At 41.3% G+C, this 20,945-nt stretch overlaps 1 protein-coding gene across 2 annotated transcripts in view; it reads left to right on the top strand.

Moving 5' to 3' along the window:
* Positions 1–19,100, top strand: part of slc24a4b (solute carrier family 24 member 4b) — a 42,199-nt gene extending 23,099 nt beyond the window's left edge. Inside the window, exons 4-17 of one of the 2 annotated variants that reach the window (XM_044049356.1) lie at positions 3,033–3,107; positions 3,204–3,288; positions 3,408–3,511; positions 4,168–4,242; positions 4,331–4,356; positions 4,651–4,704; positions 8,000–8,091; positions 10,751–10,920; positions 11,089–11,224; positions 11,864–12,030; positions 12,846–12,960; positions 14,140–14,252; positions 14,352–14,417; positions 15,605–19,100. In XM_044049356.1, the coding sequence (XP_043905291.1) occupies positions 3,033–3,107; positions 3,204–3,288; positions 3,408–3,511; positions 4,168–4,242; positions 4,331–4,356; positions 4,651–4,704; positions 8,000–8,091; positions 10,751–10,920; positions 11,089–11,224; positions 11,864–12,030; positions 12,846–12,960; positions 14,140–14,252; positions 14,352–14,417; positions 15,605–15,760 (1,434 nt within the window). In that variant the 3' untranslated portion in view covers positions 15,761–19,100. Of the gene's footprint in view, positions 1–3,032; positions 3,108–3,203; positions 3,289–3,407; positions 3,512–4,167; positions 4,243–4,330; positions 4,357–4,650; positions 4,705–7,999; positions 8,092–10,750; positions 10,921–11,082; positions 11,225–11,863; positions 12,031–12,845; positions 12,961–14,139; positions 14,253–14,351; positions 14,418–15,604 lie in introns of both variants that reach the window. The other variant, XM_044049355.1, reaches the window with a different exon arrangement.
* Positions 19,101–20,945: the final 1,845 nt, after the last annotated feature.

The raw sequence follows: 20,945 nt of genomic DNA, 5'->3' as shown, positions 1-20,945 counted from the left end.
GATTGCGATACTTGTGCTGTGGGTGTCAGCCGATACAGAGTACCGATACCAATACCAGTGTGTTATAAAAAAATGTATCATACTACGCCTGCATGACTGTGATATGATTATCATTGGTGGGAAGGTTTGGCTCAGGTTAAACCCTCTGTAAAACATGAATGAATACAGCAAATGGACACCATTTATTTCTTACCAGTGATATGTTATTTCATTTTTCAGCTTGTACGTTTGTTTTCACTCTGGTCCAAACAACGCAGCACTGGCAGAGCTTCATGTTTCCATGACGACCGACTGGGAAAGGACGCGTATGACATAGTTTTTACATGACACCAGATTGTGAAAATGAGTCTCTGAAGTAAAGCTAAACTTTAAAAACAGAGGCATACATACGCAGGACACAGCTACGCTGGTTAGTTGTAGCGCTGCTCTTTTCGTTTAATAAACGGGCCGCTCCAGTTTGACTGTAGGCGCGCTAACGGAGCTAGCGCAGCTAACAACACTAACGGAGCTAACTGGTAAATACTGCCAAACCGCCGACATGATGAGCTAACGTTAGCTCCTTGTCTACAGGTGTCAGGTGATCAGTTCTTCTTCACACCTCTAAAGGTGCACAGCGCAACTGTTTCAAGAGTGGCGAAGAAGAACCGTGTCAGAGCTAACGGAGTTCTAATAAATTACGCGGTATCGGATCGGTGCATGGACTCCAGTACACGCCGATACCGATGCCCACATTTTCGGCAGTATCGGAGGCATTTCCGATACCGGTATCGGAATCGGAACAACTCTAGCTGACATGGGGCGAAAGGCGGGGTACAGCCTGGACAGGAAGCCAGTCCATCACAGCACAACACCAGTTTTCATATTTCTAATCACATTCAAAACAACAACCAGCTCCCATTTCACTGGTCTCACTTAGTGAGATGTTACAAGAGGAAAAGATTGACAAGTGAATAAATAATTTACGACATCAAAAAGGCTGACTGACTAAGCCTCCTCACATGTGATAGAAACCAGGATGAAGTGTCATTTGTGGAACTGCATATTATGATAGATAAGCCAGATGGGATTTTGAATGTCCCAAATGCACAAGTGGCGTTGTTGTAAAATGATGATGGTTTCTTCGAGGAGAGCTCCGACTCTAAGTGAATGCTGAAAGCTTCATAAATAAGGTGGTGCTTCTCTATGGTGGGAGTATTTTTAGTCACTGTTGTAATGGACAAACGGCTGATTCGTAACACCAGTGTTGAGACACTTGCGGCAGTTCAGGTACAAATGTCTTTGTTTTTATAACGGGTTTGTGTTTCATTATGTTCAGTCACGTTTGGCTCCCCGGGGGATTCTAGGTGTAACTTTTAGCTTTGGTAGTGAGACCGGATACTCGATATCAGTCAAAATATTTGGATTAGACATCGGGGGTTCAAAGTAAAAATCAATTAAATCAATAGAACTCCCTCAACCATCACATAAATACTTCACTTAGCTCAGCCAAGATACTGTAAAATCACCTGCTCCGCTGCCGTCATGTGACGAGGAACGTGAGCGAGGGCTGCACGTGTTTGCCACGCTGCGGTAATCGTGACAGCTGCCAGAACTCCATATGAAAACAAAACGGTAACGTATTCTGCCGTGTTGTTTGTGAAAATATTCAAATATAATGAAGCGGCAGCTTTGCAGCATAAACTATTTATTTTCTGAAATGACATGGATTTGTTGTTTCAAAGAGCTTAAGAAATACTTAATAGGAGTTGTATTGATTAGGTAAAGTAGTGATGGATCATTTCAGACATGAAAAAGTGATATAGAGCCATCTCTGTTGATTTTGTTTTCGATTTTACCTTTGAATAAATCTTTCACAATGTTGCGTTTTCATTTGGTTTAAAAGGTTTTATTGAATCAGTCTTGGGAGTGAGTCTAGAATTGTTTTACCAGAAAATAAATGGAATGTTTCTGGAGAATTTCTGAAACTTTGAATGTATTATTTTGTTAGATTGAAGGAGTTTGTCCTTTTGGTAGAAAAGACAACTCTCCACAAACTGTCTTTGTCACAGGAAACAAACTAGAGAGGGAATGCAATACTAAAAACTTTGTTCCGTAAAAGAAAATATATATATGTGTATATATATATGTATATATATATATATATATATACTTACATATTCAAAACCTTATCCAATGTCTGTAGATTTTGTACTTTTACATGAGGACTTGAAGGCATCATTTACATTAAAATAAGACCCTTTTAATGTGTCCCTAACACCTGACGGTTACTTTAACACTGATTTTGGAAATGTGTGAAAGCAGTCAAGATTTAAATTAGTACGAGAAAGGGCTCATAAAACAACCGCAGTGTGCATTTTACGTTCACTGCAGGGTTTTTTGTGGTCCTCCGTTCTACATCTAAAGTCTCGATTCTGATTTGGTGTGTGGCGTGTGATTTATGCTGCGGCCCAGTTACTCTCACCTACGCCTTATCCCCACCTCTACGGTCCACAGTGAAATATGACTTAATATTGTCCTGGCCTCAATAGTGAGAGAAGGAGGAGGAAGAGAGGAGGATGAGGGAGGAAGAGGAGATGAAGGGGAAGCTGTACTGTGGTCCTACACTGCCCCCTGTGGATAGCATAGAGCAGAGCACGCGTGCTGGATTCTGCTAGGCCTTGATGATGTCACAGCTGATCTATAATTTATAGATTTCTCCTCAGCTACTGAAATAGCCCCCCCATCACCCCCACTCACCCCCACCCAACACACACACACACACAGATTGAAGATCCCCACATTTGTGATCTAATGTTTTCAATCAAATTCAGGTTCAATTTTAAACGTACGCTGCTGCTCTTCTTCCCCTTCATTTGTCCTTTAGTAGAGATATTCTTTTTCTCTGTATATATTCTTATATCTTTTCCCCTGATAAAGGATTCATCCCTGCACTCACTCACTCACTCACTCACTCACTCACCCCCTCACTGCTGTTGCCCTGGTCACGCACTCGTCAAAAAGTTGAACTCTGCTTCTTCTTCTTCTCTCCACAGACGCTCTACATGTTTCTGGCCCTGGCCATAGTGTGTGACGAGTATTTCGTGACATCGCTGGAGAAGATATGTGAGGTACGTGGGACTTATATCTTATTGTAATAATAATAATAATAATAATAATAATAACCTCAATTCTGTGGCCTCACTCGTGCTTTCTAATTCCCACAGAAACTGGATCTCAGTGAAGATGTTGCCGGTGCCACTTTCATGGCAGCTGGCAGTTCTGCACCGGAGCTTTTTGCATCTGTCATCGGTACACACACACACACACACACACACACACACACACACACTCACAAACGTGGCATACATTCCTCCCAGGCGGTCGGTGTTGCCGCTGATTCTGATTGGCTGACGCCCTCCTGTGTGCAGGTGTCTTCATCACCCACGGAGATGTGGGGGTGGGAACCATCGTTGGCTCAGCGGTCTTCAACATCCTTTGCATCATTGGTGTCTGCGGGATCTTCGCTGGACAGGTGTGTGTGTGTGTGTGTGTTGGGCAGGGACGTACTGCCGCTCCTGCTGCATCATTCTGTTTATTTATAGACTGCTGAGCAGCACATGTGTTGTTGTTTTTTTGCTGAGGGGAAACTAAACCATCTGCTTTCACTTGGTTTTCTCCAAACTGGTTTAAGTGGAGAAGAAGACCTGAACTACTGTACATATTAAAGACGTAATATATAACATCTCGCCATTAAAATACCTCAATATGATGAGATAATATGATATATTATGTAGTGTGCTTACGTTATAGGCAAAACATTTCCGACACACTTTAAAATCCAGGTTTTAATTCAAAGTCTTCAATTCTGTCGCCTTTTTTACGACGTCATCCCCGCTCCACGTCAAGGTCAAACCATCAAGGTGAAGGACACTACTACTTAGTCCTCGTTTTATCATTTTATTGTGTTCTTCCTGTAAAGAGCAAATGCGCACTCTGCTTCCCGACATCCTCAAACTAGGTCATGTTGTTATTGTTTTGATGGAAAGACCCCGAGCAGCAGTGTGCATTTTTAATTGCTGTGCTTTTCTTTCTTTATGAGCATTACTCAAAAATACCCCTCCATAAAACTTTAACTTACACACACACACACACACTGTCTAAGCACTTTTTTTCCGCGTGGGATCTCAGGTGGTGATGCTGACCTGGTGGGCCGTTTTCAGGGATTCCTTCTACTACATCCTGTCTATTGTGGCTTTGATCGCGGTGAGTTCTTTCACCACAATCGATATACAGTATGAACGAGCCAAGACGTCGTCTAATCTCAATGAATATTTTACCGTCTTTCTTCCAGTTCATCTATGACGAGAAGATTGTTTGGTAAGTCGACCTATAACTACATACAACTCCCATCACCAAATATTTACAGTAGTTCTTAATGTTCTCAGTACAACACAAGAACACATTTCCATCACCGTCCTGGATTCAACTGCTGTTCTTCATGCTTATATTTATTAAAAATTAGAATTTTGTGTGTTCTTTTCAACTGATTTTGTCTTGCAAATGATTGTTTTAGGTAGAATTTACAACTATTTGAATGAGCTAAAAGATCTTCTATTAAGTGTGCAGGTTTCTGAATGTCCCTCATCACTTTGTGCTTTCTGTTTTCATCAGGTGGGAGAGTTTGGTGCTGGTACTCATGTACGCCGGTTACATCATCATCATGAAGTGAGTTTTCTGCACTTTTATATCCTTCACCGTTTCTCCTCTTTATCCAGGTGACAACACATGACCTTTTTTTAAAAAAAAAAAAAATATAATATAATAAATTGAGAGCCATGCACATGAGAGTGTTTCCCTTCACTCGGTTGCTGCACCAGTGGGGAGTGTGTTTCCAGCTGCAGGGGAGTGTCTCAGTCACTGCAGAGATGTGAGCAGCACATTCCCCACAGAAGCTCTTCTGCTGCTGCTCCTCAGCCACTGCAGAATATAGAGTTTATGGTGCATTTTCTTCCACTTTACAGTTTATTTTAACCTTTTGTCTCCACGATAAATGATATTTATGCCAAAGAGATGTTTGTCTAAAATGCTAGTTAACAATATTTAGTGTTGAGTATTCCATTTTTTATATATCTATATATATTTATGTATACTCCCCCATAAAATGTGAATTCATTTTGTCGTGTATATTATGTGTTAACATTTTTTTTTAAATTATTATTTATTTAAAGGTACAGTGTGTGGGATTTGGCAACATTTATTGGTGCAGCCTCATTCTTCGATTCCAAACACGTCAGAACACGATGTAGCCTTCAGTTATCAGGAAAACTTTAAAGTGTGATGTTTGTTTCTTTAAAAACACAACGGTCCAGCATTTCTCATGTAAATATCAAGGGCTCATTCTGCGCTAATGACCGGACAGGACCATTTTTTTTTAAATGTTTGAAATGTCAGTTCACTTCACAGAACTGTATCATTATTTTTGGCCCACAATCTGCCCTCACAAAAACTCAATCTCCTGTCTCCCTTTTTCCAAATAGATCCAATACGGCCTCCACTCTTACATCATATCTGTGTCTTTACACTCCAGACTGCATAATGTCCTGTCCCGCTGTCTGTGTCCAGCTGCTAATCTGTGTTACACTCAGCAGCAGTCTGCTCACTCGCTGCCATAAGAGTTTAATCTTCCTCTCTCTCTGCAGTGGCTAAGAGCACAGGCTTAACTAGATCACTCCTCTCTCTCTCTCTCTCTCTCTCTCTCCCCCCTCCCTCCCTCGTTTGGAGGAAAAAAAATAACCCAAAACGGATTCTTGCTGAAGGACACGGTGTCATGTCTCGCCACCTCTCCCCAAAAATATCCACAAACCATTTTTGGGATCCACTCAAACTGAAGCATCATGGGGGGTTGTTCAATATATCACAGTCACCACTCTGCAGTGACCTCCTCGCCGCGGCTGAGCTGTGTCTTTGTTTCTCATTTCCATGCAAAATGCTTTCACGTTTTTAGAATGACTAACATTAAAGGGGAAACTGTTGCAGGATAAATGGCATTTTTGAGTTTCAGAGCAAATTTAGCATACAACGGCATACATGATTCTGCCGAGCTGTCTCCTTTCTCATATTTAACCCTTAACACCTAAGCCTCAAAATGTCCATCTGGACCTTTTAGCCATAAAAGGACCAGAAAATGGGCTGTAAGTGATTTTGTCCATTTTTCCAGAATCATTTTCAATATGTGGTATTGTTATTCACAATTTACTGCATGTTAAAATAGTGTATGAACAATTTAAAATGAAACTGTAAATGAAAATGAAGTTCTATTCAGAAAGAAAACCCAGCAGTTGTACACAAATAGCAGATTTTGCATATAACACATTCACACTAACATTTGTTTGAGTTTTTGTCTCAATGTCCAAAAACAAAAATGGAAACTGTATGTACAGGCGTTTTCCCCAACTCTCTCCACTCTGGTGACAAAGACGCTGATTCTCCAGCTTCCTGCAACAACATGAGTGAAATTACCAGAATAACCACATGTTGGCTTTGACGTGCAACTTCTCAGCTTTCAGAAACTGTTGGAAATGTTTCCGATGACACAAACCCTCGCGTAATTACAGTGATGTAAAGTGCACTTGTTATTAATAACCAGGTAAAGGTAGGTAACAAATCTCGTCATTCAACGGTATTGTTTTTATTAATATCTGCTACATTATTTACTAATCCCATAATCTTATAGTGGTTGTCCTCCATACAAACAGCAAGTTTATTATGCATTTTTGTGTTTTAGCTCTAAATGACGTCACATACATCATTTCAATGAGGTTGAAACCTTTACAGTGTTCTAAAGCAGGCACGTCCAAAGTCCGGTGAGATTTTGTACGGCCGCAGCTTTGGTTTTATAATGTATTATTTATGGCAAGGGACAGAAAATCGTGCTCAGTCACGTGTCACCCCAGTAGCTCAGCTGGTCAGGAGTTTGCTTTGAAACCAGAGTCCCGGGTGTGAAACCCACCTGTGACAGACAGACATATGCACTCATCTCATATTATGTTATTTGACTCCAGATGTGAAAGAAAGGCGCTTTATTGCTTTATCTTTGCTTTTTTCCACTTTTTTTGGATATATTTCCATTTTAAAATTGAATAAATGTAAAGGTCTGAGGTAATCATTGGCCCCCTGGAAATCTTTGCGTTATCAACCCTGGCCCTTTGGACACCCCCTGTTATAAAGAAACCCGACTGTTCAATTAGGAAATGATTGATGTGGAGAGAAATAAGACTGACTCTCGGCAGCATGAAACCTGAGCTGACTGCTGCTCGAGGTGTTTGACCATCTGCCCCGACCAGTTGGAGTGAGAGGAGAGAACCGGGGGAGAGAGAATAGTGACATTTATACATAGATCAACACATGGTAGTAGTGGTGGAGGGTGGTGGTGGTGTCAGACCCCTGCAGAATAAGGACAGAGGAGAATGTGTAAATCTTATCTAAACATTTCCAGCGTTGACTCTTTCTGCTGCTGCTGCTGATGTTGCCTCTGTTGCACATAACGTTCAAAGGCGGCATCATCAGCAGCAGCAGCAGCAGCATCATCAGCTCTCTGCGCGCTTCAGTATTCCGTGTGTTTTTAAGTGCACTCGGATGAAAACTCACTGTGGCCTTGTGATAAACATCAGTGAGGATTCCTGTTTGTAATGCAAAAACATCACACTTCAGCCAATTTTTCTTTAGTGTAATGCTGATGCTTGTTTTTTTTGTTTTTTTTTTAAAGAAACTAGGCCATCCAACTGTAAATTCATCCTATACAATTTTGCACTGTGAACACTTTATTTTGGCTAATTAAAAACATTCTATATTTCAAAAGAGTTGTGGAGCCTTTCATCTCCGACCCCCTCCTCTGTTTGCAAACATGAATCTCTGCACAGATTTCCTCATCTTGCTTGTTTTTCCTCGCTGAACTACTTCAGTGTGTCTAATGTCAGGATTATGTTCCATCTGTTTTTTTTGTTGTTGTTTTTTTTACTAGATTTAACTCCAGCATGCAGAGGCTTTTCATGGGGAAGTCGAAAAAGAACGTGGCCAACGGTAACGCCGCGGCCAGCAGTGAGATGGAGGACGGTAATACTAGTTATGACTATGTTTTGGATGACGACTCGTCATTGCCGTTACTCTCGGCAGGTAAGGTTAACCAGACAGGCCGGGTCCCCCCCCCCCAAAGTGTTCTCTGATGGGAAATGAATCAGATTATGTTGAAATATCCTGAGCTCTGACTTGATTGTCTTCTTCTTCTAGTCTGTCGCTTTCAGTCCTGGCTCCTTTTTGCTGAACTCACTTCTTCAGCTTTGTTTCCTACATTTAGTTGAAGATTGGCTAACATCGTTCTCTACTTCCTCCTTTTTCCTCTAACTATTCCAAAGCTACGACTCAGTGACACTTTGGCTGCATTAGTGTTCACATGCCTGTCTGTTTAGCCTTACTAAACTTCTCCTTGCCTGCCGTCAACAGTGTTGTGCCGCTGTGTGTGCCAATTCTTTCTGCTCGCGTGCTACTTTTCTTTCCGCCGCTCTCCCGGGGGCTCCTGAAGTGGTAATGAATTTCACGAGAGGAAATATTTATACCAGCTCTGTTTACACTCTTAATTTATGTGCATGTATAATGAGTCAAATGAAGGCAAAGTTAAAATAACGGTGTCCAATAGAACTTTTCCTCCATACACAGTGCATCTCACGTTTAGAACAAAGAGAAAATGAGGCGTTATAGGTGTGTGTCTTTACAGAGTCTCATATTTTCTGGGCCAAAGAAGTGTCGCAGAAGTCAATCTCACTCGGCGCATAACTATTTACAACTCCAAAACTGAACCAGGGACATTTTTAGGCAGTAAAGTCCCAGCACCGAGAGGTCATGTGAACTTGTTCACTGCTGGCGAGTGCTGACTCCAAATCTGCCAGACTAATCAGTTTCTGGTTTGTTTTTTTGACTAAGTGCTCCCATCATCAGGGCTAGTTCTATACATTTTGGTGCCAAGTAACTCCTCAGACAAACAAAGTTGTTTCTCGTGGAAAAATGAAACGTGTACAGTATACGAATGTCAGACAGTCCTGCTGACGACAACGAGACAAACCCATTAATAAACCAGTCATAAAACACTCTAGTATGGTAGTCAACACAGAAGTTTACAATAGAAGTATGGACACTACAAAAACAGAAATAAGTACTCTACATATTAATAAATAATAGTAAATTATAATGAAAACAAAACACTGTTTTGTAACGGATCATTGAAATTAGAAGTCTGAAGTTTGGGGGTGGAGTGGAGTGGCTCAGTGGTTAAGACCCTACCTTGTGTACCAAAGACATCATGGTCGCAAGTTCGATTCCACCCCTGGCTAATTGTACTTGATTCCATTGTAAGTCGCTTTGGATAAAAGCGTCTGCTAAATGACATGTAATGTAATGTAAAAGTTCCATACACTTGCTTTTTCTATTATATTATTAGGTATGTTCATTTGTTAAGCAAATTAAGGTGCCCACAGGCAGATTTTTAATCGTGTATATATATATATATATATATATATATATATATATATATATATATACTGTATATTTATTTATTATATTTTTCTTATTTTGAGGTTGTCTGGTGTCGCTCCAGTAGGTGGCGCCCTAGGCGACTGCCTAGATGGCCTGCATTGACTCAAACCATAAAGAGGCCAAGGTTGTATGTTAGATCTGGACGACACCTTTGACCTTATTTATTCCCTGGGACTCCATTCTACATACATGTATAGATGTAATGTAGTTTTAACATGCTCGTCATTGTCCAGTGAAAACATGTGTTTCTAAATTTAGACAATTCTGTGTGTTTTAGAGTTATGGAAAGATTAAATAAGAATTCTTTCTTAATCAGAATAGTCAAGTCAGTTTTTATGTAGCCCATTTATACAGTAAAAACCATGTTTGACCAAAGTGCTGGACGGCCTAAAATTAAAAATTGAATATATATTTAACAGGACACACAAACAAAAGAAGTCAAACTATTTTAAAACTCTTTGCATAATGTGAAAAATGTCCTATGCATATACATCATCATATACAGTTTGTTTCCGCACCCTCTAGTCTCCGTTGAGGCAACAAGCAACAGGAAGGCACCGACATAAGCTGCTTAGTTACAGGGAGGACAAGATGAGTGAGAGGATTGCAAGACGTATAAGTTTCAATTTATCTTAGCGTGGACAGTCGTGCATGTGTTTAAAGGATGTTTTTACACCTTAACTTTTGATTTATGTGGATATTTATTTGGGAAATGTATTTTGACATTGAGAAAACCTTGCTTATTGCAGCTTTAGACCGTGATATAGTGTCAGAATGGCTCCGGTTCAGCACCCATTTAATATTCCATAATAACTTGGCCCAAGAAACTGTCGCACAACAGTTAAAAAAAAAAAGAAAAGAAGAAGAAGAAAAAAAGATAGAAACAAATGTTTATGGTGAAGTATGTGTCGCTCGATAGCTACGGCCCATTAAAAATTAGCTCCGTTCATTATTGTAAAGTTTTACTCTGCACTTTTCCTAATGGGCTGTAATGGATTCATGACGAATCACTTTTAAAAACCCGCATGAAAAAGCACTTCACATTACACGATGAAACGGTGTTGACGTGTACGTGAATTGTGTGATAACCTCCTCGATCGATGCAGTTAATTCCTTATTAAATTCCTCCCTTTTTTCTTTTCTTTTATTACATATATTATTATCACATCCATCCACCTTCTTTTAGTGAAGCCCAGCAAAGCTTACAGCCGTGGCTCAGTGGTGATGGTGGACGAGATCATGAACGCCAGCCCGTCCAAGTTCAGGTTCCCGGAGGCTGGCCTTCGTGTCATGGTCACCAGCCATTTTGGACCCAAGACCCGCCTGCGCATGGCCAGTCGCCTCATCATTACAGAGGTACAGCTGCTCGTTCGCGCTCCAACACCTTTGACTTAGTGACTTATAAACTCCAATTTAGCTTTTGTGTGTTTTTAATTAACAACTAACAAAGCAATTTTACAGGAGCGGTCGCGGCGTCCGCTCATGTGCCCTTTGACTTAGTTTGTTTCTTTCTGAAAGCGTCAGAAGTTGGTTCAAGCATCCAACGGCGTGGAGACACAAGTGGTTGACGGCAAGGTCGATATCGAGAACGGGAACGTGCCAGAGGACAAACCCCCAGAGGCGGAGGAGAACGAAACCATCTCTCCGTTTGGTATTCCAAGTACGGGATTCATGTCTTTTTACGTGATGAATGTGTGTTATGTATATAATTATGAATAATCCTCACATCTTTGATGTTTCGGTGATGTTTATCTACTGTATATATTCATTTTACACGATCTTGTTTTGCCTGTTGTAAGACATTATTCAGTAGAATTTGTCATCGGACAGCTCTGCTCAATCTGCTGCAGAAATCCTTTACGCTTCAATAGTTATTGATGTCCCTGCTCAAATGAAGTCGGTGGCTATGTATATACATATATACACACACACACACACACACACACATACTGACTGATAATGATGCTCTTTGACGGCTCCGAGTGGGGGCTGCTCTTTTATCCGTCACTTGCCATCGATGTGAAAAGAATCTGATTAATCTGATTTAGCATGAAATAGGCCAATTCATCTCGGCGGGTGCAAGTGTGTGTTGCATTATATTGGGACAAAAGAAGTGGAAGGGAGGAGGAACGCGTTTCTTTGGCGCATGAGGTGCCAGAGTCGACGCCGAAGCCAGTGGAAGAAATTTAAAAAAAACAAATGGAAGCAAAAACTCCAGAGACGAGCAAAAGTGGGAACAAAGGCAAAAAACAAACAAACATGAGCTAATCTGTTGTGCTCTTGTGTAACTGTGCTGCAGGGGGCTGTGGCAGCAGAGTGAAGTGGCTGATCTCCTGGCCTCTGCTCCTCTTGCTGTTCTTCACCGTGCCGAACTGTGCCAAGCCTCGCTGGGAGAAATTCTTCATGGTCTCCTTCATTCTGTCCACGGTTTGGATCGCAGTCTTCTCATACCTGATGGTCTGGATGGTGAGTGGAGTCTTCCAAGGTTATCTTTACTTGGGTCTGTAATAAAATGTCTTCAAGCATCCATAGTTAGCTAATAGCTAATCGTTCCATAGTTGGCTAATAGCTAATTGTTCCATAGTTGGCTAATAGCTAATTGTTAGCTAATAGCTAATCGTTCCACAGTTGGCTTATAGCTAATTGTTCTGTAGTTAGCTAATAGCCGATTGTTCCATAGTTGGCTAATAGCTAATTGTTCCATAGTTGGCTAATGGCTAATATATGTAAGAATAAATTAGACAAACTAATACACAGGTCAACACAGAACAATTAAGACAAATGGCATAGTATGTATTGTTATTATCACAATTCAAAACGGTGGATATAAATAGCAGGCTAACCTACATACAGTAGTTACAAAAACATTACACCTGAGTGTTGTCTACAATAAATTAAAATAGAAGTCTGGCTTGAAACACATTGTTGCAATTACATTTATTGTCATTTGTGAGAATTTGGGGCTTGGGTTTGTCTTTTTCCCAAAAAAAGAAATGAAAACTTAATCCATGGGAATGATTGTTTAAAGTAACCCTGAAGGACCTTGTGTTTGACAGGAGACTGTAAAAGTAGATTTGCCTATGAAATACAAATCAGTAATTCCTAAAAACGATATATATACACAGAGCCAACAACAGTTTTAAGTATGTAAAGTACAGTAAATACTTGGACGTTATCCTCTAGGCAACATTAAACACTGTTAGTGTCTGAATATGAGATAGTTTTCTTCATCCAAGCGTGTGATGCTACGTTTCATCCCTGACGCTGTGTGTTCCTCTCAGGTGACTATAATTGGCTACACTCTGGGAATCCCTGATGTCATCATGGGCATCACTTTTCTGGCAGCAGGCACCAGCGTCCCAGACTGCATAGCCAGTCTCATCGTCGCTCGGCAAGGTGTGTGTCCTCTTTTTATACCCCTGAACTACTGTTCAGTACTACTGTTTTATTATGGTTTATTATGCAGCCGAGAGCCAAAATGCGACCATTGCGGTTACGAATCATGAATTTAACGGCACCAATTTGCCAGGACGCTGCCGTTTTTTAAAAATAATCTTGCACGTTTATGATCCCTGATGTCGAATCATTAAAGGAAACAAACATTACAAATATAGCTAGTGTGTTTTGCGGATAGATTGGGGTCAGTGGCTTTCTTTATTCAAGTAGATGCAGTAAAGGGAACAAGATAAAAGTATCACAACACTAAAATCTGCAGTGTTAAGGTAACACTAGAAGAGTTTGGAATAAATACCCTATGAAATAGTGTTAAAGCTGACTTTTTTCATTCTTACAGTAACAGTGAAAGGGTTCAATTTAACACTATTTCAGAGTTCATTTTGTACAAATATCTACTGCATTATAATGTACACACAGAAACTATTTTTTTTTTCACCTGCGATGCAGGGTAATACATTTTTCAAGTTGGAAGAGTACAAAGCACAGACACGAGAGGAAATGGTGCAGAGCTGTTTATAGACATTAATAGTGTGGCTCTGCGTCATTTGCATCCCAGTTGAATAAGGTTGTGGCCCTGGAGAATATCACAATGTACAGAACAGCAAAAAAAAGTGTAAAATCTAAAGTTGGGAAGAAGAAAGTGGTGAATTTGACCTGAAATTCAAGATGTGCCTCGTAAGTGAGATGGCACAAGCAGGGGGAATTTATTGACGCTTTGGGGCATCAAGGAGAAGGATGAGCAGCGCACTTCTGAAGGTTGTCCTCCTTTTTAATACCTGTTCACACATGTGAATGTATATAAGGCACTGTGTCGTGTAAAGAGACAAACACTCTGTCCCTGAGCTGTAGGGCACTGCTGCCTATAGTCCCTGCCTAGACTGAAGTCTAGGCCCATGATATCTTTGTCCTTGGTTGCCATGGCAACTGCCACTGGAGAATGGGGACGGTGCGTCTCCATCAGTGTTTTCACCGGTGCTATTGTTTTACAGCCCGACTGTGTTTAAAGCGGTGGAAACACGGTCTAAAAACTCTCTAATGAGAGAACATGTCCTCCGCACAGCTGCGTCTCCAACATCACACACACACACACGCATACACACTCTCTCTGTTGTGTTGCAGGTCTGGGAGACATGGCCGTGTCCAACACCATCGGCAGCAACGTGTTTGATATCTTGGTCGGTCTCGGGGTTCCCTGGGCTTTGCAGACCATATGTATAGACTATGGATCAGAGGTAAAGAGTTGTTTTGCCTTGTAACAGTCCGTCCATCACTGTAGTCATCAGAATGAGCAACGGCTGCTTGGTTGCTGATCTTGGTCCCGTGTGTTGCAGGTGATGATCAACAGTCGGGGCCTGGTGTATTCGGTGGTGCTCCTGCTCGGCTCTGTGGCCCTCACGGTGAGCAAGAGTTCACATCGGTTACTAGTCAGCTCATGCTTATTTCTATAGCTTATTAGGAGTTCATTTGAGTGCTTTACAGAAGCTAAATAAGTAGAAACGTAAGACAAAGTAATAGATAACTTCAAATATGACTTTCCTGCGTTATGTTTTTACTACTGTAATGTTTTAAAGGCAAAAACATGTACCGTATTTTTATATAATTCCATAACATTGGTGTTTGCCTGCTGTTATCACTAACTGATGCACTGCATTGCAGGGGTGACTGAAGCAGGTTATGTAACCGCTTCATAAAAATGTAAAAAATTCCCTGTTGTATTGTACTGTGGCTCTGGGTTTCTTGTAGCGGGGTTTTTTCCAGTTAAATGGAACAACTTTCAGGTCAACTTTCTGGTAGTTTCTACTGCGTTTGTGCAAAATAGTGCAAAATTCTAAGAAAACTCTTTAGACATATGACGTTAAAAAGAATGGGGGATCTCATACAGTCAGGGATAATCAAATGATATCACCTCACTTTAGGGCTTAATCAATAACAATGTTTGTTAGAGTCAAAATATCATTGTCTTCATCTATGCACGTCTTATTCTACAGACTGAAGAGAACATCTTTGTTTCCACACAGATCTGCACAAATATCATTATTAATGATAAATATCATTATTAATGAATAAAACCCTAATAATTCCCTTTAGCATAATGTAAATCAATAGATATGTGACGACGACACGTCTGCACCTCTGTTCAGAAGCCTCACAACCATAGACTGTTTATAAAAATGGACATAGATGGATGATGGATAGATGCTGGTTAGCTTAGATCTAGCATCTAAGCTAACTAGCATCTCTCCATCATCCATCTATGTCCATTTTTATAAACGGATAGATGGATTGATAGATAGATGCTCGATAGCATAGATAGATAGATGCTAGTTAGCATAGATAGATAGATAGATAGATAGATATATGCTAGTTAGCATAGATAGATATATGCTAGTTAGCATAGATAGCTGCTAGTTAGCTTAGATTAACAGATTAGAACAGATTAGGACGGAGAGGCGCAATCCCAAAATGTGAAAAGAAATTGCATTTTATCGATTACCGAGATGAGGGTTTGAATGTGCCACATTTCAGTTTTGCGTCATCCTTTTTAAAGATTATTGTCAAAGATGATGCCTGTGTACATGTGCAGGTTCTGGGGATCCACCTGAATAAGTGGAGGCTGACCGTGAAGCTGGGCATCTACGTCCTGGTCCTGTACGCCATTTTCCTCTGCTTCTCCATCCTGATCGAGTTCAACGTCTTCACGTTTGTCAACCTGCCCATGTGCATAGAGGTGGACCAGTAGGAGTAGTAGTAGTTAGTTGCACAGCAGCATGTCTCGGAATACCAAAACCTCAAAGCTCCCATGGCACACCCAGACTTTCTTTTTTCTTTTTTCTTCTTCCAATAATACTGGACCTATCTGCAAGACCCCGTCCCCTTCTCATCCTCGTGATTCTTTAGTCCCACATGTGATAAATTAAATATGAATTTCCTCCAGAGGGAGAACACTGTGATGGTGGATAGGTCTCTGTCTCCCGATCACACGGTTTCTTCCTTTTTTCTTTTTTTTTTTAAATTTATTACAGGTGTTGCCTGTTACTGCAGTAAAGTCTTTAGTTCCTGTGTGCACCTGTTAACTCTCTGCCCATTTAGCATGCCTTTTTAGATGTTGGGGACGTCCAGAATCATAAGTGCCCCCCGCCCCCCCCAGCCCTCCGTTGATTGTTGGTGTGCGTTTTCATTGTTCACATTGTAGATTTCCACACACCCGTTTTTTCAAAGCCTTTCAACAAACCAAACTAGAGTTCTGTGAAGGGAAAAAGAGCAACCAAAATCTCATACGTAGAGCAATTGACCAAGATGTTTCCCCCAGCACCCCAAAGAAACAAACAAAAAAAAAGAAACACTTCCTTCCTTTTCCCTCTTGACCTCTGGAGGAGGTTCTTGTCGTCGGCAGCTCCCCCTCCTCCAGTCCTGGACCTGACTCTCCCGGCATGGCCTTTGGCATCAGGGAGCAGATCGTGTTAGCGGTTCACTTCACTCGCCCCTTGCGCAACTCCTCTCCGCCCTCATCTGCTTGATCGAATCTACTTCTTCTTTTTCTTAACAAAAAAAAAAAAACAAAGAAGGAAAGAGGAAAAAAAAGACACTGTCAGGACACTCTGTTGTCGGAATAAGCCACAGTCCGTGTCAGTCGACTGTGAAGGTGTTATGCATATGCAGCACTGCACAATGTAAACTTGTAAACACAGTTGTTTTTTTTTTTTATTTATTTATTTTTGTCTCGTATGAAATGTGGAGGCGGGCTTTGTTGCAAGGCGCACATGGGAAAATGGGTTCTCTTGCTTTTGTGCTGTAAGGAGATTTGACCACTCGGAGGGGTAGTGATGCAGGCTGCTGGGAGGGGAATCCACGCCAGTGCTGGCTTGTTTCTCTTTTCCCTCTGCACAACTTCAGAGAAGAAGCAAAACGACTGTCTCCGGATAAATGGGATGCATCTTATTTTTTGTCATCATCTGATGGCTTCTCATCTTGAGAGCAGCGGCTGCGTGGAGAGAGTTGTTTTAAAGAAAAATGCAAAGAAACCAGGCAGTCACTTGTCAACACTGTCTGCTGTAACAGCCTTTGGACAGTAGGGGGTACTGCAGCCCCTCTACCCAGGCCAAGGGTACAAACTACAGGTGTCGGTTATCAGGGAAACTTGGAAATGGACAACTCCAAGAGGCGGCGATGGTGATGGTCTATTGATTTTTGAGTTACATGTATATATTGCACTTTAACAGCCATCCTCTCATTCTGAATCAACTAGTGCTTCCTTCTGTGTGTGTGTGTGTGTGTGTGTGTGTGTATTTTCAGTGTATATGTCTGAGTGTGTGCGTGAGAGAGAGAATTTTATGTGTGTGTGTGTGTTTGCGCTCCGTAGGTTTCTCACACCAGGCTCTCAAACAGACTGGAGCCCTGTGAACACCACGAGTACACACACACACGCGCGCCTCTGTCTGCAGTTGCATGCTGGGACATTAAAAACGCAGGCTCCTCCACAGCACAGCACAGCACAGCAAAAAGGCTGAGGGCTTTCCGGGCTTCGTCTCCATGGAAACCTGCCCGACCCATTTTACAAAACTCGGCAGCTACGTGCTACACTGCAATCCAGACGTGTTTTTTTTGTGTGTGTGTGCGAAGTCCACAAGTGAGGCGCAGAGACTTTAAAAAACTGAAGTGGTGGTGATTTAATATATCCCTCTGTCACTCTGCTGGCAGCAGGCACTTGTATATGCAATCTCAATGTAAAGAAATCTCTGTGTGACGGAAAGGCCCCACCTGCAACGTTGCCATATAAAGGACGGGGGAGGTCCCGTGAAGATGTGACGTCAGTTTGTCTTGTGGTACTTGATGTGTGAGCTCACAGTGTGTGTGTGTGTGTGTGTGTGTGTGTGTGTTTCTCAGTTGAGCCAATAGTTCTGGACCTTTTCTGTTATAAGTGGGAAGTCTGATTTCACCTCCTGCACACTGCACACACACTCCTTTTCCGCCCCCTTCTCTTGCACAAGGGCATTAAATTTTCCCCTGCAACTCAAGTTGAAGGAGCAGCAGGGAACACATGGATGGATGGATGGATGTCTCTCCTCCACTCCTGGGACTGTCACTGCTCCGTGGACCTGGGTGAGAGCAGACTTTAAGGAATTTTTAAAGAGAATTGGACCCCCCTTAAAACTGCTTTTATTCCAGGGTTCCGATTGCAGCGTTTGCTGGACAGAGGTGACCACACAGGGCCCACGGACTAACCCCTCACATCCTCGTACACTTTCCTCACCCTCCGAACCTTCTCCAGTGGGTCTTGTGTACATACAGGACCTGTTTTTTGATGCTTTTTGTGGGGAAAAGGCATGTTTGTACTGTAAAATTTAGTTGATTCAGAATGTGCAGTGTTAAGGTTTTTAGTTCTTCTTCTGTTGCTGCTCTGTGTGGTCATGTCCCATTTGTCAGGTTAGAGCGGGAACACCTCAGCAGGGGAAAGAAAACCCACTGCTTTTTTTTTGTTCTGTTTTTCTTTCTTGTCCTCATTTTGACACGCGGCATCTGTTCTCACTGGTCGTCTGAATCTTTGTAACAAGAAGTCTGCGTTTGGAGAGGGGAGGCATTAAAAAAATTAAAAAAATAATGTAATTTCCGATGCCATACTTCGTCGTAGCTCTGCATAAAAACCTAGATTGTATGGAAGTGGTATAGCAAAGTGAGCGCACACTTTAGACACACGCACACACGTTTAGCAGTTTCAAACCAACGCGAGAGAGAAAGAGGATTGGTGTGTATTTCTTGACTGAATGCGACCTGATGCACTGTGAGCTCAATGTGATGTGGGAGTTGTTTGTCCAGAATAATAAATGATTAAAAAAAAAAATGATATATATATATATTTAATGTAAAGTTAGTTACTATAAAAAAACATTACTGAGGACATCTGTATAACTTATATGAATGTATTGTCTTGCTATACTGGACATATCCAACCAATGCATTTTACTGTAAAGCAATAATGTGAAGAAAAAAGAATAAAATGGCAGAAATAATTCCTGTACATCTGTCTCATAAGTTATTGTTTGTGTAAGTGCATACATTAAATGAAGGCATTTGTACATGTATCCGTTTGCTTGGGCTGTTTTTGGTTCATTTGCAGCATGTTTTTTTTACTTGTCTTATTTTGGATTAAAATCTGTGACAGGAACAGAAAAACACATTAGCGCTTACTTATTTGGTGTAAATCCAGATTAAATTGGGAATTAATCACAAAAGATCCCTAAAAGTAGGGACTAATCTTACTTTCTTACAGCCCTTCTGAGTCACTGTGACTTTTTAAAGGCGGGGGGGTTTGGGAACCGCTGGAGTGAAATATCTAATGTAATAAAAAATCTGGCTTAATCTCAACCATCTGCAGCAGTAAACCACTGACAGACTGCATCAATATTAAAAATGCTATAAAACCACATCAGTCATAAGAGGCTCTTTCTTTTTTCCTCCCCATTGAAAACGTCTTTTTTGCCTCCTGATACTTGAAGGTGATCAGTGACTTAGTGTTGCATTTTTTATGAAGCTGAAGAGGCACAGGATGAAATATTGATGGTCTAAATCTGAGGACACAGAAACTGTGATATCCTGATTTGTAGTCCCGGATAAATCGGCTTCAGGAAGCGGGGATACAACATTTCCCATGGTGCAGTTTCATCATCTCTTGAAAGCAGCTGAAAATGTCACTGAAGTTTTTATATTAGTATTAGTATTATTTTATCAGTATTTATTCTTACCTTTGCTCTTGCTGTGCATACATGGTTAAATATTGGTATAAAGAGCAACCTATTTATTAAATTCTGAAGTGATGTGAATGTATCTTGTTCACATTAATTACTCCTTTTTTTTTGCTGCTGACGACTGAGTTTTAATAATTGAGCCAAAAGACAAATGTAGTGTACATTTTTCCCCTCAAGGTAAAGGAGATTTGATTTCCTTTCAGTGACTCTGCAGCTGTGATTACAGCACACACACACACACACACACACACAGGAAAAAAATAAATAAAAAATTCTGGCTGTGCAAAAAAAAAAATTCAATGACTTTCAATTAAAGCTCCAATCTCATCAGCCGCCAATGAATTTACACCCAGCCAGTGCTGCAGAAGTAATACCATGCAACAATACTCTTAATTTTGTGTGCGATCCGATAGCAAATACATCATCCAAGTCACACTTGTGCTTCTGGTATTGCCTTTGAATGGTTCTTGCTGGGCTGGAGGAGAAGAAGAAACCATGAGTAGCCACCAGCAGGGGGCAATGTTGCAACAGGATTCTTTGTCAGACATTGCTTCAGACTTTTTTTTTCTTTTTTTTTTTTAAATCTCAGTGAATAAGACTTTGGCATATGAAGTTTCAAGCATCAAATTCTGGGCAAAGTCAAAGCCGTGATTGAAACGAATAGTTTTCTTTAAAGAAAAAGGACACTACGTAATTAGTTAAAAAATAATGGGATGTCCGTCATCGGCGGGCACACATGGAGACATCTGGTGAGATCAGCAGGGCTCGAGCAGGCGACTGGTGCTTGTCCCTAATGAGCCAGTCTCTTGGCTACTGTGCTGCGGTTAACAAGCTCCTCTGTCAGTCCTGATCTCGTGCACTGATGAGTTCCCTCCCTGCCCCCTAACAAGGCCGCTTGGGCTTGCGAACGCGTGTCTCCTAACTTAACTCTCCTACACCATTTGTGTCACATTGTCAGAGACACACACATCCAGGCGTCCACACACTCAGCAGCACAATCTCTTCTTTGAAAAGTTGTTTGTCTGCTCACGCGTTCGCCCCCCACACTTTGAGATTGGGGACGTTGCCTTTCCTCGTTTGTGCTCTTCCAGTGTTTCTGACTCCCCACCGCTGTGTTGGGTTGAGTTGTTGTGCCGCAGTGATGGATGGCGAACATTCTGTGTTGCTGCTGTTTGCTGCAGT

The sequence above is a fragment of the Solea senegalensis genome, linkage group LG17, assembly GCF_019176455.1.
Source record: "Solea senegalensis isolate Sse05_10M linkage group LG17, IFAPA_SoseM_1, whole genome shotgun sequence".
Taxonomy (NCBI): domain Eukaryota; kingdom Metazoa; phylum Chordata; class Actinopteri; order Pleuronectiformes; family Soleidae; genus Solea; species Solea senegalensis.
Note: the sequence above shows the minus strand (reverse complement) of the source record. Positions and strands in the feature narration are given on the sequence as shown.